The sequence below is a fragment of the Palaemon carinicauda genome, chromosome 36 (genome assembly GCF_036898095.1).
Source record: "Palaemon carinicauda isolate YSFRI2023 chromosome 36, ASM3689809v2, whole genome shotgun sequence".
Classification (NCBI taxonomy): domain Eukaryota; kingdom Metazoa; phylum Arthropoda; class Malacostraca; order Decapoda; family Palaemonidae; genus Palaemon; species Palaemon carinicauda.
Genome location: NC_090760.1, coordinates 65,696,186 through 65,711,014, shown reverse-complemented (window position 1 = coordinate 65,711,014; position 14,829 = coordinate 65,696,186). Strand labels below are relative to the sequence as shown.

The following is a 14,829-nucleotide window of genomic DNA, read 5'->3' as shown; positions in this document are numbered from 1 at the left end:
AAACACCTGACAACACTAAGAAAAAATCTTCTTCACTCAAGGGGTTAACTACTGCATAGTAATAGTTCAGTGGCAACTTTCCTCTTGGTAAGAGTAGGCTATGGTAAGCAGTGGTCTTCCACTGTCATGGGTTAGAGGTCTCCTTCTTGAGGGTACACTCGTGCACGTAATTTTATCGGTTTTCTAATATCATTTCCCCAAAGGGCTATTTTCCCTGTTGGAGCCCTTGGGCATATAGCAACATGCTTTTCCAACTAGGGTTTTAGTTTAACTAGTAATAGTAATAATAATAATATGGGGAAACAGGGGAAAAACTATACCTTCAGAAATACAGACATATACATTAGTTACATCTCGGGTACTAATTTTAATGATTATGAACTTGAATAGCTACAAACCACTTTTTGTATGGAGCCTTTGCAGTTCATTGGGACAGAATTTTAAAAGGGGAAAAAGCACAAGAACACCACCTAACCTAAGGTTACCTATCTAACCTAAGTAGTATTTTAGAATACAGGAAAAACTTTACTAGTGAACAAATGGGTTTATATATAGGAAAAATCCCATTGTCTTCGAAAATGACCTTTATTTCTGTTGCAAATAAATAGTTAATCAGATACACCCTAATATATCCTACGGGTATTGGGGGCCACCCAGTGGGATTCGGGGGGTTTTGGGTGGGAAAATTTACTAGCTAATCGATAAATAATGGTAAAACTAACCTTTTATTCTTTATACATTAATCTGGGACGCATATTAAATCCCCCAAAATTGCACAAAATAAGAGGATCCTCTTCCCCTGAAATATCTATTTCACTTTTGTTTACATTATACAAGTCAGACGTATCTGCTCCCGCTTGTGCATAGCTTGTTGCACGATAACGACTTTGTACTTCCTGCGCACAAGCCATCCTTCCACTTTCTTTCCTCTAATGGAATTACTGTACTGCTGTTCGTTCATTTGCAAGAAGCTCCTTCTCCTTCCTTCCCCTACCATACAATGAAGTTTGCCAGATTTAGGCATATTTGTATACTTGAGTGAGACGTGGGCAGTTCTGTGGCACACCTCATTTTCTTAGTACAACTCTTCAGTTCCTTTGTAGCTGTTGTGTGTCCGGTGTGCGTTACGGAGCCAAACGTAACAAAGCATATTGCCCCCGGGCTAGGCCTGTGACCTGGGAACTACTAGGTTAGGTTAGGTGGGTTTGTTAGATTCTGTAGCCTTTTACAAATCTCAAAAGTGTTAAATAATCATGTTTTGTCCTGTTTTCGCACACCCAAAGTCCCAGGTCCATAATGATTGAACAGCTTACTTGCAGTGGATATAAAAGTCAAATTCATTAAAAGCACACTACTTACTGTATAAAAAGTTGTATTTCCTATTGAAATGTCCCGTGTTCTATAATTCTACCCTTACCTAACTAAGGAACTATCTCCTTACCTATCAAGAGGGTTAAACAATCTTCTTTTTGACCCTCGTTAGACAGCTGTATTCTTATTTAACCCTAAGACTAAGTCTCAACCTTGTGTTCGCTTCAAACTGGCTCCACTAGTGGCAAGGTAACACTAAATCATAATATTTTTAGATTGTAAAACTAGCTTCATAGTATTGTATTTCAGGCCAAAATAAACAACTTCCCTATAAAGAAAATCAATTTGGTAAGTAATAAGAAAGTTTAAACCTGTCCCAACAGACTACTGTACATTCAGCCTACCTCAAAACAGTGGATAATTAGTTCAGGGAAAATTTTCTAATGCTGATAGATATAATATGCATGCCATTCAATTCAAGAATTCTTTACAGGTTACTTCAATGTTAAAAGAAAATAGATACAATTTTCTCTTCTTAATATTGAAGTACTGAATGTAGTTTGTTAGGACAGGTGTAAAATTCCTTATTACTTGTCAAATTAATTTTCTTTATGGGTAAGTTGTTCTTTATTTTGGTCTGAATTACAATAATAAGGAGTCAGTTTTACAATTTCAAAAATATTATGATTTAGTGTTACCTTGCCAGGAGTGGAGTCGATTGGGAAGCGAACACAGGTTTGAGAATTAGTCTTAGGGTAAGATAAGGATAAGGCAGTCTAACGAGGGCCCCAATAGTTAAGTAGGTAAGAATAAGGCTCCTAGGTTAGGTTAGGTTGGGAACTTTAGTTTAGATGGTGTTCCCGAGTTTGTTTTTCTTTTAAAATGTGGTTTTCAATCATAACTTTTGAAATCTTACATCTGTTTCGTCTTTACCAACTACAAAGGCTCTTTATTTTGTTTGCGAACCAAATGAACACACAAACACTGATATCAATTCCTCCCCTTTAAAATCTGGAGAAAAGAAAATCAACAAAGCCATATTATCTCGACATAAATGCACTTTAATGCAAATTTATGAATAACATGGAATGCACAATAGTTTGTAAAGTTTAAAAATCTTTTCATGCAAACTTAGTGCTATCATGAGGTTTAACCGGGGGTGGGGGTGAGGGGTCTGCGCGTCGATCGTACACAAACAGCAGCCACTTTATAAAGGCGGCAAGTTATCCTTAAGGTATTATTATAGTAAAATACAGGGGAAGCTTTACTAATAAAAAAAATTGGAGTATATATAGAAAAACTCCTGTTTTTTTTTCCAAAATGACCTTTATTTCCCTTGCAAATGAATAATTATTAAAATATACCTTAATATATCCTACATTAATGAGGGATACCTGGTGGGAATTAGGGGTGGGGAAAATATACTGGCAAATCAATAAATAATGGTGAAACCAACCTTTTCTTCTCTATATATTCTCTGGGACCCATGAAACCACAAATAAATGCACAAAATATTGAGATCATGTCCTACGGTAATATGTTATTTTTATTATTAAAATAAATTTTTGAATATACTTACCCGATAATCATGTAGCTGTCAACTCCGTTGCCCGACAGAATTCTATGGAGGGATACGCCAGCTATCACAATACTAGAAGGGGGTGTACTTACCAGCGCCACCTGTGGCCAGGTACTCAATCATTTGTTGTTGACACCTCCTCAATTATTCCTCGGTCCACTGGTTCTCTCTGGGGAGGAAAGGGAGGGTCGATTAAATCATGATTATCGGGTAAGTATATTCAAAAATTTATTTTATTAATAAAAATAACATTTTTCAATATTAAACTTACCCGATAATCATGTAGCTGATTCACACCCAGGGAGGTGGGTGAAAACCAGTGTACATGATTAAAGGATAGCTAAGTATCCCAAATTTCATATAACAGTTATCTCAAATAACAATGAAATAATAAGTACCTGGTAAGGAAGTCGAATAGAACCGTTACTCTGCCTTTTATTTAAAGTTCGTCTTCCTTACTGAGCGCAGCGTTCCTCTTGGAGGCTGAATCAACCCAAAGGTGCCAAAGTACAAGGGGTTGCAACCCTACTAAAGGACCTCTACCAAACCTTTAACCCAGGCGCTTCTCAAGAATGAATAGACCACCCGCCAAATCCAAGGATGCGGAAGGCTTCTTAGCCTACCGTAACAACCATAAAAACAACAATAAAAGTATTCAAGAGAAAGGTTAAAAAGGTTATGGGATTAAGGGAATGTAGTGGCTGAGCCCTCACCTACTACTGCACTCGCTGCTACGAATGGTCCCAGGGTGTAGCAGTTCTCGTAAAGAGACTGGACATCTTTCAGATAAAATGATGCAAACACTGACTTGCTCCTCCAATAGGTTGCATCCATAATGCTCTGCAGAGAACGGTTTTTATTAAAGGCCAACGAAGTAGCTACAGCTCTTACTTCGTGGGTCCTTACCTTCAGCAATGCAAGGTCTTCCTCCTTTAAGTGAGAATGTGCTTCTCTGATCAGAAGCCTTATATAGTACGAAAGCCCATTCTTGGACATGGGTCTCGAGGGTTTCTTGATGGCACACCATAAGGCTTCTGACTGTCCTCGAATAGGTTTAGACCTCTTCAGATAATATTTGAGAGCTCTGACAGGGCAAAGAACTCTCTCTAGTTCGTTACCTACCATGTTGGAGAGGCTAGGTATTTCGAACGATCTAGGCCAAGGACGTGAAGGAAGCTCGTTCTTTGCTAGGAATCCAAGCTGAAAAGAACATGTAGCTGATTCGGTTGTGAAACCAATGTTCTTGCTGAAGGCATGAACCTCACTGACTCTCTTAGCTGTTGCAAGGCAAACGAGAAAAGCAGTCTTGAGGGTAAGATCCTTGAAGGAAGCTGACTGGAGAGGTTCGAACCTAGATGTCATAAGGAACCTTAAGACTACGTCTAGATTCCAGCCTGGAGTGGAAAGACGACGTTCTTTAGACGTCTCAAAAGACTTGAGAATGTCTTGAAGGTCCTTGTTGGAAGACAGGTCCAAACCCCTGTGGCGGAGGACTGAGGCCAACATGCTCCTATACCCTTTAATCGTAGGTGTTGAAAGGGATCTCTCATTCCTAAGATGAAGAAGGAAGTCAGCTATTTGGATCACAGAGGTATTGGTAGAGGATATTGAATTGGCTCTACACCAGCTTCGGAAGACCTCCCACTTAGACTGGTAGACTCTACGAGTGGAAATTCTTCTAGCTCTGGCAATCGCACTGGCTGCCTCCTTCGAAAAGCCTCTAGCTCTAGCGAATCTTTCGACAGTCTGAAGGCAGTCAGTCGAAGAGCGTGGAGGTTTGGGTGCAACCTGTCTACGTGTGGTTGACGTAGAAGGTCCACTCTTAGAGGTAGAGTCCTGGGGAAGTCGACTAGCCATTGAAGTACCTCTGTGTACCATTCTCTTGCAGGCCAAAGGGGAGCAACCAGCGTCAGCCGTGTCCCTTCGTGCGAGACGAATTTCTGCAGAACTTTGTTTATAATCTTGAACGGAGGGAATGCGTACAGATCGAGATGGGACCAGTTCAGAAGAAAAGCATCCACATGAACCGCTGCAGGGTCTGGAACAGGGGAACAATAAAGCGGAAGTCTCTTGGTGATGGAGGTGGCAAACAGATCTATGGTAGGTTGACCCCACAAGGTCCAAAGTCTGCTGCACACACTCTTGTGGAGGGTCCATTCCGTGGGAATGACCCGATTCCTTCTGCTGAGGCGATCCGCTGAAACATTCATATCGCCCTGGATGAACCTCGTGACCAGTGTGAGGTTTAGACCTCTTGACCAAATGAGGAGGTCCCTTGCGATCTCGTAAAGGCTCCTCGAATGGGTCCCTCCTTGCTTGGAGATGTAAGCCAAGGCTGTGGTGTTGTCTGAATTCACCTCCACCACTTTGCCTAGCAGGAGGGACTTGAAGTTCAACAGGGCAAGATGAACTGCTAACAGTTCCTTGCAGTTGATGTGGAGTAATCCTTGTTCCTTGTTCCATACTCCTGAGCATTCCCGTCCGTCCAAGGTCGCACCCCAGCCCGAGTCCGATGCATCCGAGAAGAGATGAAGATGGGGGGTCTGGATGGCCAATGATAGACCCTCCTTGAGAAGGAGATTGTGCTTCCACCACCGGAGAGTGGTCTTCATCTCTTGGTTGATAGGGATAGAGACTGCTTCTAGAGTCGAGCCCTTGTCCCAATGAGCTGCAAGATGGAATTGAAGAGGGCGGAGGTGGAGTCTCCCTAGCTCGACAAACAGGGCCAGAGATGAGAGGGTCCCTGTGAGACTCATCCACTGTCTCACTGAGCAATTGCTCCTCTTCAGCATGCTCATGATGCACTCTAGGGCTTGGTTTATCCTGGGGGCCGATGGAAAAGCCCGAAAATCCCGACTCTGAATCTCCATTCCCAGGTACACAATGGATTGGGAGGGAATGAGTTGAGATTTCTCTATATTGACTAATAGACCTAGGTCTCTGATTAGATCTAAAGTCCAAGAGAGGTTCTCCAGACAACGACGACTCGTGGAGGCTCTCAACAGCCAGTCGTCTAGGTAGAGGGAGGCTCTGATGTTCGATAAGTGCAGGAATTTCGCTACATTCCTCATCAGATGAGTAAAGACCATAGGAGCTGTGCTTAGGCCAAAACACAGGGCTTGGAACTGATAGACAACCTTTCCGAAAACGAATCTCAGGAAAGGTTGGGAGTCTGGATGAATGGGAACGTGAAAGTATGCATCTTTCAAGTCCAACGAGACCATCCAGTCCTCCTGTCTGACCGCTGCTAAGACCGACTTGGTTGTCTCCATTGTGAACGTCTGCTTGGTGACATACTCGTTGAGAGAGCTGACGTCCAGCACCGGTCTCCAACCTCCTGTCTTTTTGGCTACAAGAAAGAGACGGTTGTAGAAGCCCGGGGATTGATGGTCCCGGACTATAACCACTGCCTTCTTCTGCACAAGTAGCGACACCTCCTGTTGCAATGCTAGCCTCTTGTCCTCTTCTTTGTAGTTGGGAGAGAGGTTGATGGGCGATGTGGTCAGAGGCGGTTTGAGGCAGAATGGAATCCTGTAACCGTACCTCAGCCAACTGACAGACTGTGCGTCTGCACCTCTCTTCTCCCAGGCTTGCCAGAAGATCTTGAGTCTGGCTCCTACTGTTGTCTGGAGAATCTGAGAGTCAGTGCTTTCCCTTAGATGTCCTGGGTCCTTTCCTAGACTTGCCCCTGTGAGAGTCTGGACGGGAGCTTCCTCGGCTGGGGGCTCTACCACGAAAGGGCGGTATGAACCTAGTGGCCGGGGTATCAGCCACTGGGGAGCGATAAGTCTTGGGGACAGAGGTGGTAACCTTAGACTTACGAGCCGATGAGGCTACAAGATCGTGCGTGTCCTTCTGTATCAGGGCAGCCGACAAGTCCTTAACTAGCTCCTCGGGAAAGAGGAACTTTGAGAGTGGAGCAAAAAGGAGCTGTGACCGCTGGCACGGTGTAATGCTGGCTGAGAGGAAGGTACACAGTTGTTCCCTTTTCTTCAACACCCCTGATACAAATAACGACGCTAGCTCACCCGATCCATCCCTGATAGCCTTATCCATGCAGGACATAATTAGCATGGCAGAGTCTTTGTCCGCAGGAGATGTTTTCTTGCTGAGGGCTCCCAGGCACCAGTCGAGAAAGTTGAACATTTCGAAAGCTCTGAACAACCCTTTCAGAAGATGATCCAGGTCTGAGAAGGTCCAACAAACCTTCGAGCGTCTCATCGCAGTCCTCCTAGGCGAGTCCACCAGACTTGAGAAGTCAGCCTGGGCAGAGGCAGGTACTCCCAAGCCTGGTGCTTCCCCTGTGGCATACCAAACGCAACCTTTCGAAGCGAGCTTCGTTGGAGGGAACATGAAGGAAGTCTTGCCCAGGTGTTGTTTAGACTGAAGCCACTCCCCTAAGATCCTTAAAGCCCTCTTGGAGGATCTAGCTAGGACAAGCTTAGTATAGTTCGACTTAGCTTGTTGTACGCCTAGCGAAAACTCAGATGGAGGAGAGCGGGGAACAGCAGAGACGAAGTGGTCAGGGTAAAGCTCCCTGAGTAGAGCCAGGACCTTTCGAAAATCAAAAGACAATGGAGAAAGCTTAGACTCCTCCACGTCTGATGAGGGATCAAGGTGTGCCTCCTCATCATCCGACACTTCATCAGCAGAGGGTAGCGAAGCAATAGGACCAGAATGCTGAACCGCAGAGTCAGAACGGGTAGGAACAATAACAGAGGTTTCCTCATCTTGAGGGAAAACCTGAGGCTCAGACTGCATAGGCTGAACAACAGACGGAGCAGAAGGCAGGAGCATGGGTGAAGGAGGTTGACTCCTAGCAAGAGTTGAACCCAAGGATTGCACAAGCTGAGCGGAGGACGGAGGCGGAGTAGTCCGTTCCTGTTCCTGTGAGAAGAGTGGAGCATGAGAAGGTTGAGGCTGCGCAGAACAAGGTAAAGTTCTCGCAAGCTGAGGCTCCTGAGGCGCAAGTCCATGGTGTAGAGGAGCTTGCCTAGATGAGGGTTGAGCTCGCTGCAGCGATGGTTGAGCAGACAGACTCACGGAGGGGAGAGGTTGTTGTACCCCAACCGAGAGTTGCACCACTGGTGGAGCAGCAAGGGGAGGAGGAGGAAGAGTGGAATAACTCTCCTGATCCCAAAGCAAGGGTTGCCTTAAAGAAGGCTGAGGCTGAACAACACTGTGAACAGCAAACTCCGAAAGTGGCTCAACATCGTACGCCTGGCAGATGGAGCTGCGACCAGGCGGAGCAGGTGCAGGCTGGGCGAGCACAGGCGGTGCGAGAACAGGTGGAGGGAGTGTAGGCGGAGGAGGAGGTGCAACACTCTCAGCCCGACACTCACGCATCAAGTCCGAAAGCTGAGCTTGCATGGACTGAAGCAGGGTCCACTTGGGGTCGGCAGAAACGATAACAGACTGAGGTAAAGTCACAGTCGGGGTCTGTATAGGCAGAACCTTACTCCTCTTGGGCGGAGTACAGTCGACCGATGACTGAGGCGAGTCGGAGCTGAGCCAATGACTACAACCTGGCTGAGCACTCGCTGACTGAACTCTACGTTTAAGCGGTCTCGAGACCTGAGACCAACGTTTCTTCCCTGCATGAAGATCAGCGGACGAGAAGACGGGCTCAATCGTCTGCAGGTGGGAGTGACGGTCTAAGGAAGACACGCCCGCAACCACCGAGGATAATTCTGTGCGCCTAACAAGGCCTGTCGAACCCTTAAGCCCTTCGACATTGCTTCTCCCCTGGGCATGGGAGCTTGCAAGAGGTCCCGGACTGGGAGGACGACTGGCTCGCAGAGAAAAATCCTCACGCACCACACTGGCACCACTAGCACTTGGCACTGCACAGACACTAGCACTCGTCACAGCACTGGCACTATTTCCACCCACTGCACTCCTGACCTTCAGTTCTTTAACCTCGGCCATCAGAGACTTATGGTCACTTACCACTGATTCTACTTTATCTCCTAAAGCCTGAATAGCACGCAAAACAGTTGACATATCAGGCGGAGGGCACACAGTAGGTTCGGGGGTAGCCACTACAGGGGTAGGAAAAGGTAGGGGATCATGAGGTGAGGAAAACATAGAAGAGTGAGAAGAACTTCTCCTAACTCTAGTTCTCTCTAACTTAGATGAATATTTTAAAAGACGTACAAAATCCAATTCCGAAAGTCCGGCGCACTCCTCACACCGATTTTCTAATAGACAGGGCCTGTCCCTACAGTCAGAACAAGCGGTGTGAGGATCTACCGAGGCCTTCGGAATACGCCTATTGCAAGACCTACATCGTCTATGGGAGGGAGCTTGCGAAACGTCAGACATCTTGTTTCAAAGAGTAAGTCAAAGGGTGATCCAAAAAACAAGCAAAAATTCATTAACCGTTAATCAGTATTTATATAAAAGCTATCTAGCTAATATAAAGAGGATTCCAGTATGCGACAGCCGTTAATCTAAGAGAATACTTCACCAAATATCCATGAATAGACTCAAAGACCATGAGCGTATCCCAGAACGTCTAGCCGGAAGCACGACAGAGGAATAATTGAGGAGGTGTCAACAACAAATGATTGAGTACCTGGCCACAGGTGGCGCTGGTAAGTACACCCCCTTCTAGTATTGTGATAGCTGGCGTATCCCTCCATAGAATTCTGTCGGGCAACGGAGTTGACAGCTACATGATTATCGGGTAAGTTTAATATTGAAAAATGAGACATCTAGTGGGAACCAGGGTTTGCCTCCCACCTAGGGATTGTGACCTGGGAGCTACTAGATTAGGTTAAGTGGGTTCGTTAGGTTCTGTACCGTTTTACAAATCTCAAGTGTTAAATAATCAAGTTTTGTGACCTGGGAAAGGGGGTCCGGGGGCCTTGCCTCCCCCCCAGCTAGGGGTTGTGACCTGGGAACTACCAGGTTAAGTGGGTTTGTTAAGTTCTGTACCGTTTTACAATTCTCAAGTGTTAAATAATCAAGTTTTGTGACCAGGGAAAGGGGGTCGAGGGGGGGGGGGCTTGCCTCCCCACTCCCCGGCTAGAGCTTGTGACCTGGGAACTACCAGGTTAGTTTAGGAGGGTTTCTTAGGTTCTGTACCTTTTACATATCTAAAAAGGGTTGAATAATCACGCTTTGTCCTATTTTCGCACTCTCAAAATCCCAGGTTCCCACCTGTATCCTTCGAGAAGGGGGGAGGGGGTTAATAACAAAAGACCGGCTTATTTGCAGTGGAGATAATGGCTAAATTTGTTGGAAGCACATCATTTACTGTAATAAAAGTTTTTTTTTTGACCAATACAGTAAAAGTGTCCCGTGTTTTATTGTAAACTTACCACCCTTAAATCTCAGAAAATATGGTGGGATAGAGGGTGTTTAATGGATTAATCTAGTATTTACGACGAAATTAAAACAAATTAATCATCAAAAGGATCAGCCATACCTCAAATTTAATCCCTAATGTGTTATCGTACAGTAAATCTTTACCAAAAGCTAACTTGGCTTACGGCAAACGAGAACCGGCATACAGCCTACTTTTCCGAGGATTATGAAATCAATAACTGACCCTACAATAATTAATAAAGATGTAATCAAAGCCAAAACACAAATTACTATTCACAAACGATAGTTTAATCGGTCAACTTAAGCTTAGTAAGCGGAATCGAAGCTTGCCATCCCCAGAAACCGTCAAGAATTAAAGCATAGCAACACAACAACAGCATGCAAGGTTTCCTAAGTTTGAACACGTGAATTACTTACAACATGGACAGCTTCGAGTTCTTTGGTAAGTTTCTCTCTAATATAAGTGTCAGTATAAGAGACCTGCTCCGACATAACTCAAAATGTATTGAATTTAAATTCCTTGGGGAAACACAGACGATATACAAGTGGGCAACGCGACGGCGGTGCACAGATGAGGAATGTTCTTGACAGCGATGGTTATTACGCAACACCTTTGTTGACATTTGTTATAATTTCTTAATAAATTATTTGAAAAACATGTACACTTATGCATAATCATACTATAAAAATATTATCTTATGCAGTTATATTTAAAACAAATTACATACCTACTTACAAAAGAAACTTTTAAATTATACACTGTTAAGTGATGAGAAATGTTCTTGACAACGGTGGTTATTAAGGAACACCTTTGTTGACATATGTTATAATTTTTTACTATGAATTTGAATAACATATGTGCTTATTATTATTATTATTATTATTATTATTATTATTATTATTATTATCACTCGCTAAGCTACAACCCTAGTTAGAAAAGCAGAATGCTATAAGCCCAAGGGCTCCAAGGAAACAGTCCAGTCATGAATGGAAATAAGGAAATAAACTACAAGAGAAGTTTAAGAACAATGATAACATTAAAATAAATCTTCCATATATAAACTATTAAAAAAACTTGAAAATAAGATGTAAAAACTTCAAAATAACAAGAAGAGAAACAAGATAGAATAGTGTGCACGAGTGTACCTTCAAGCAAGAGAACTCTACCCAAAGACAGTGGGTGACATATAAATGATCATGTCATGAAACATTATTTTATGCAATGACATTTAAAACAAATTACATACCTACTTGCAAAAGGAACTGTCAAATTATACATTGAGTTTGGTCAAGTCATACCTGTGACATGGATGAGCTTATAAATAATTACTTAAAGTTTCCATTTTATCATTATAAATATTGCTTGGTTAGATATCATGCTCTGATATACACAACAAATAATAACAAATCAAACTTTAAATCAATAGTGCTAAATGTGAGATTGGCTGATAAACATATATAGAATTGGATAGAAAAAAACAATGTGATAAAATTTGGATTAATCATAAAAGTGCAGATATTTGTGGCCCATTTAGGCCTAAAATTCGTTTGGCAAGGTGCAGAAGATATGTGGGAAGCCTAGTGTAGATCTATGGATGCGTCCAACAAGGCAGGATATGACCAGTCATGTAGAGAGTCCTGAACTTTACATACATACATACATACATATACCAAGGCACTTCCCCCAATTTTGGGGGGTAGCTGACATCAACAAATGAAAAAAAAAAGGGGGGGGGGGGGCGGGGACCTCTACTCTCTACGTTCCTCCCAGCCTAACAAGGGACTCAACTGAGTTCATCTGGTACTGTTAGGGTGCCACGAACTTTACATAAAATGTAAAAAAAGGAAAACAAGTATTTTAGAAATATTAAATTATAATCTGGTATTAATAATATGCTTATTTTAAAACCTTCAAGCGAATCTGAAAATAATATCTAATCATGATATTTTGGCATAGTTTAATTAGTTTTATTTTATATAATAGAGATCTGCAGGAGCATTATTTTTATGAGTGCGCTTTTCCATTGGCTTAAATGATTAATGGGTTTGTAAAATTATACATTGCTTGGCCTATGTGTTAAGCATATGAAGGTGGAATATGCAAGCTGAATTTACATGAATGACATATACGACATATTTTCAATTCGCGACTACTTATGGCGTTTCTATGCCACTTTATAACTGCAATTTCTTAAAAAATTTCTTAGCTCTTCAATCAATCTATTTCTCTTCCTTTACGTGTTTCTTTTCCAGTCTCTGGGGACCCTTTCGGTCAGATTATTCGTAGTTGCCATCTATTATACTATCCTACACTTCAATGTAATGTTCAATCTTTTCTCCGAAAAGCTTTTCATAGTATAAAGGCCTACTGTGTATGTACATTACTAGTGTACGTGACCTGTCAAGAATATATATTTATAGATATAGCCTACAAGGACACACACACACAGATTCAACCCTCTCACCCCTCCCTCTTTCTTAACTATAACGTAGTAGTTGTGGTTTCTGGGTGTACCTCTTGAGGTACCAATTCACACCAGTTTGACTATTCCACTCCCTCTAATCGATAGATGGGAAGAGACCATGCAGCACTCAGCATGATTGGAAAGAAATATATATATATATCTAGACACTTACTCTTTATCATATTTTGGAGATTTCCATTTCAGTTGACAGATTGCAACCTTAGAGAATTAGATGAATAAATATCATCCTGATTTCCAATTGCTATTACTGCCTTAATTTTGCTTGCATTTATCAACTTTTCCTTCTCGCCGACACTTTCAAACTTTTATCAGCTTCTGCGTCTTCTCATCACAGTCCTAAAAACATCAACCATTCCACATCCTTGCACCTACATTCTCTGACCTCTCAAATCTCTATATCTAAAGATGTTGAACAGCCTAACCTTGTCCCAGACACACTTTCAAACTAACCCTTTACTTTCCATGGCTGGAAACGAACAGCCGAACGTGTATCCCTTCCGGAACTGATGAAAAATGGTGCAATATTAGATGAAGACACTTGAAACAGCTGCGGTTTTTTAAAACATGAAACATAGTTTGGCGGCAACTGAAGCGTTTGGAGGCTTCTCGCGCCTCCAATGTGGCAACCCTCATACGATACCTTACATTTCAATTTGCCACTGGATCCTCTACCCTCTAACCTCGCCGCCAGTCGCTCCCGGTGTGGCCACAACCTAGGGAAACTTTAGACCAAGGAAATATAGATTGAGTTGGAAGAGAAGGGGTAGGAATGATGATGATGATGACACCAAGAGCAGAAAGGGCATTAACGGAATGGAGAGCTGTAAACAGTAGATTGTTATTTGCAAAGTTTAAATCAAAGCAGTGCAGTATGAGTATTATAGTTTGCCATGCACCAACAAATGATTCCCATGAAAAAAAAGGAAATATGAATACTATGAAGAACTACAGAGTATAATAGATGGGATCCCATAGAGAAATAAAAATTATGATTGGTGACTTCAATGCTAAAGTTGGAAGTAATAATCAAGGTATAGAGAATATAATGGGTGTTGGGGGTCTTGGCAAAGTTGCTAAAGAAAATGGGGCACATTTTATAAGTTTTTTCCTCAACAAACAATCTTGTTATTGGAGATACTATTTTCCAGTACAAGGACATCCACAAATATACATTGACTTCACCATGTGGCAATTACAAAAATCAAAAACAGGTAGATCACATAGACATTAATAAAGAGAGAAGGAGGACTCTGAGAAATGTAAGCTATAGAGGTGCAGACATTGGTAGCAAGCTACCGCTCCCATTCACACACAGGTGATTTAGCTCACTTTACTTGGAGGTAAGACTTCAAGGGGGATAGGGTCGGTGGGTTAGTTTGTATAAATAGCTAAAGGTTTGTATCTAGGAAAAATACAAATTATCTATGAAGCTATTTATTAGGGGTGACTCACCTATTAAGAGGGTGGATGTCCCTGCCAATCTGGCATTTTGGCTCTACTTGGATGGTCCTTGTATTGAATTTGTTGGTACCAAATATAAGGAGACTCTACACCTCGCTAAACCCTGCTATGCAAGGTCTGCGGCCTACGTAAGCTGTGTGAATGGCAAGGTGAAAGTTATTCCGAGACTTTGTAGGAAAAACTGTTGGACCAAGACTTTCCCACCTCGCCAGGGTATGGGGACGCAACAGTATTGACACAATACTAGGTATACAAGGGAGCATGGTTTACTCACAGAGGTTGAGGCCAGCTTGTGCAGAGGACCCAGGCTGCTGCTTTCCCCATAAGAGGGGAGGATGAAGAAAAAAAAAGAGCCAGTCACTCCTCAACCTCCTGCTACTGGTCCAATAAGGAGCTTGAGGTATACAACCAGCTGTTGTACAGCCACCACAGGACCGATAGAGATCGTATCAAGTTCCTGTGGGTCACGTCTTGCAGGTGAAAGATTGTGAAAGTCACCTAGAGCATTCACACCCTTGCTTGTAGAACCTGTGTCACAGAGTAATCTGCTTTGAAGGGTCAGGGGCATAGTTATACCCCTGACATCGTGGGTCGACGTGTTGGATGAGGATCTAGATTCAGAGCGTAATTGATGACTCTGTGAATCCAGCAGAGATGATG

General features: G+C 42.8%; 1 protein-coding gene across 2 annotated transcripts in view; it reads right to left on the bottom strand.

Annotated features, from left to right (window-relative positions):
- The window catches only part of LOC137628856 (bolA-like protein 2), a 55,868-nt gene extending 45,063 nt beyond the window's left edge, over nt 1-10,805 (bottom strand). The window contains exon 1 of one of the 2 annotated variants that reach the window (XM_068360105.1): nt 10,640-10,805. In XM_068360105.1, the coding sequence (XP_068216206.1) occupies nt 10,640-10,714 (75 nt within the window). In that variant the 5' untranslated portion in view covers nt 10,715-10,805. The remainder of the gene's footprint in view (nt 1-10,639) is intronic. The other variant, XM_068360103.1, reaches the window with a different exon arrangement.
- Between the last annotated feature and the right edge of the window lie 4,024 nt (nt 10,806-14,829).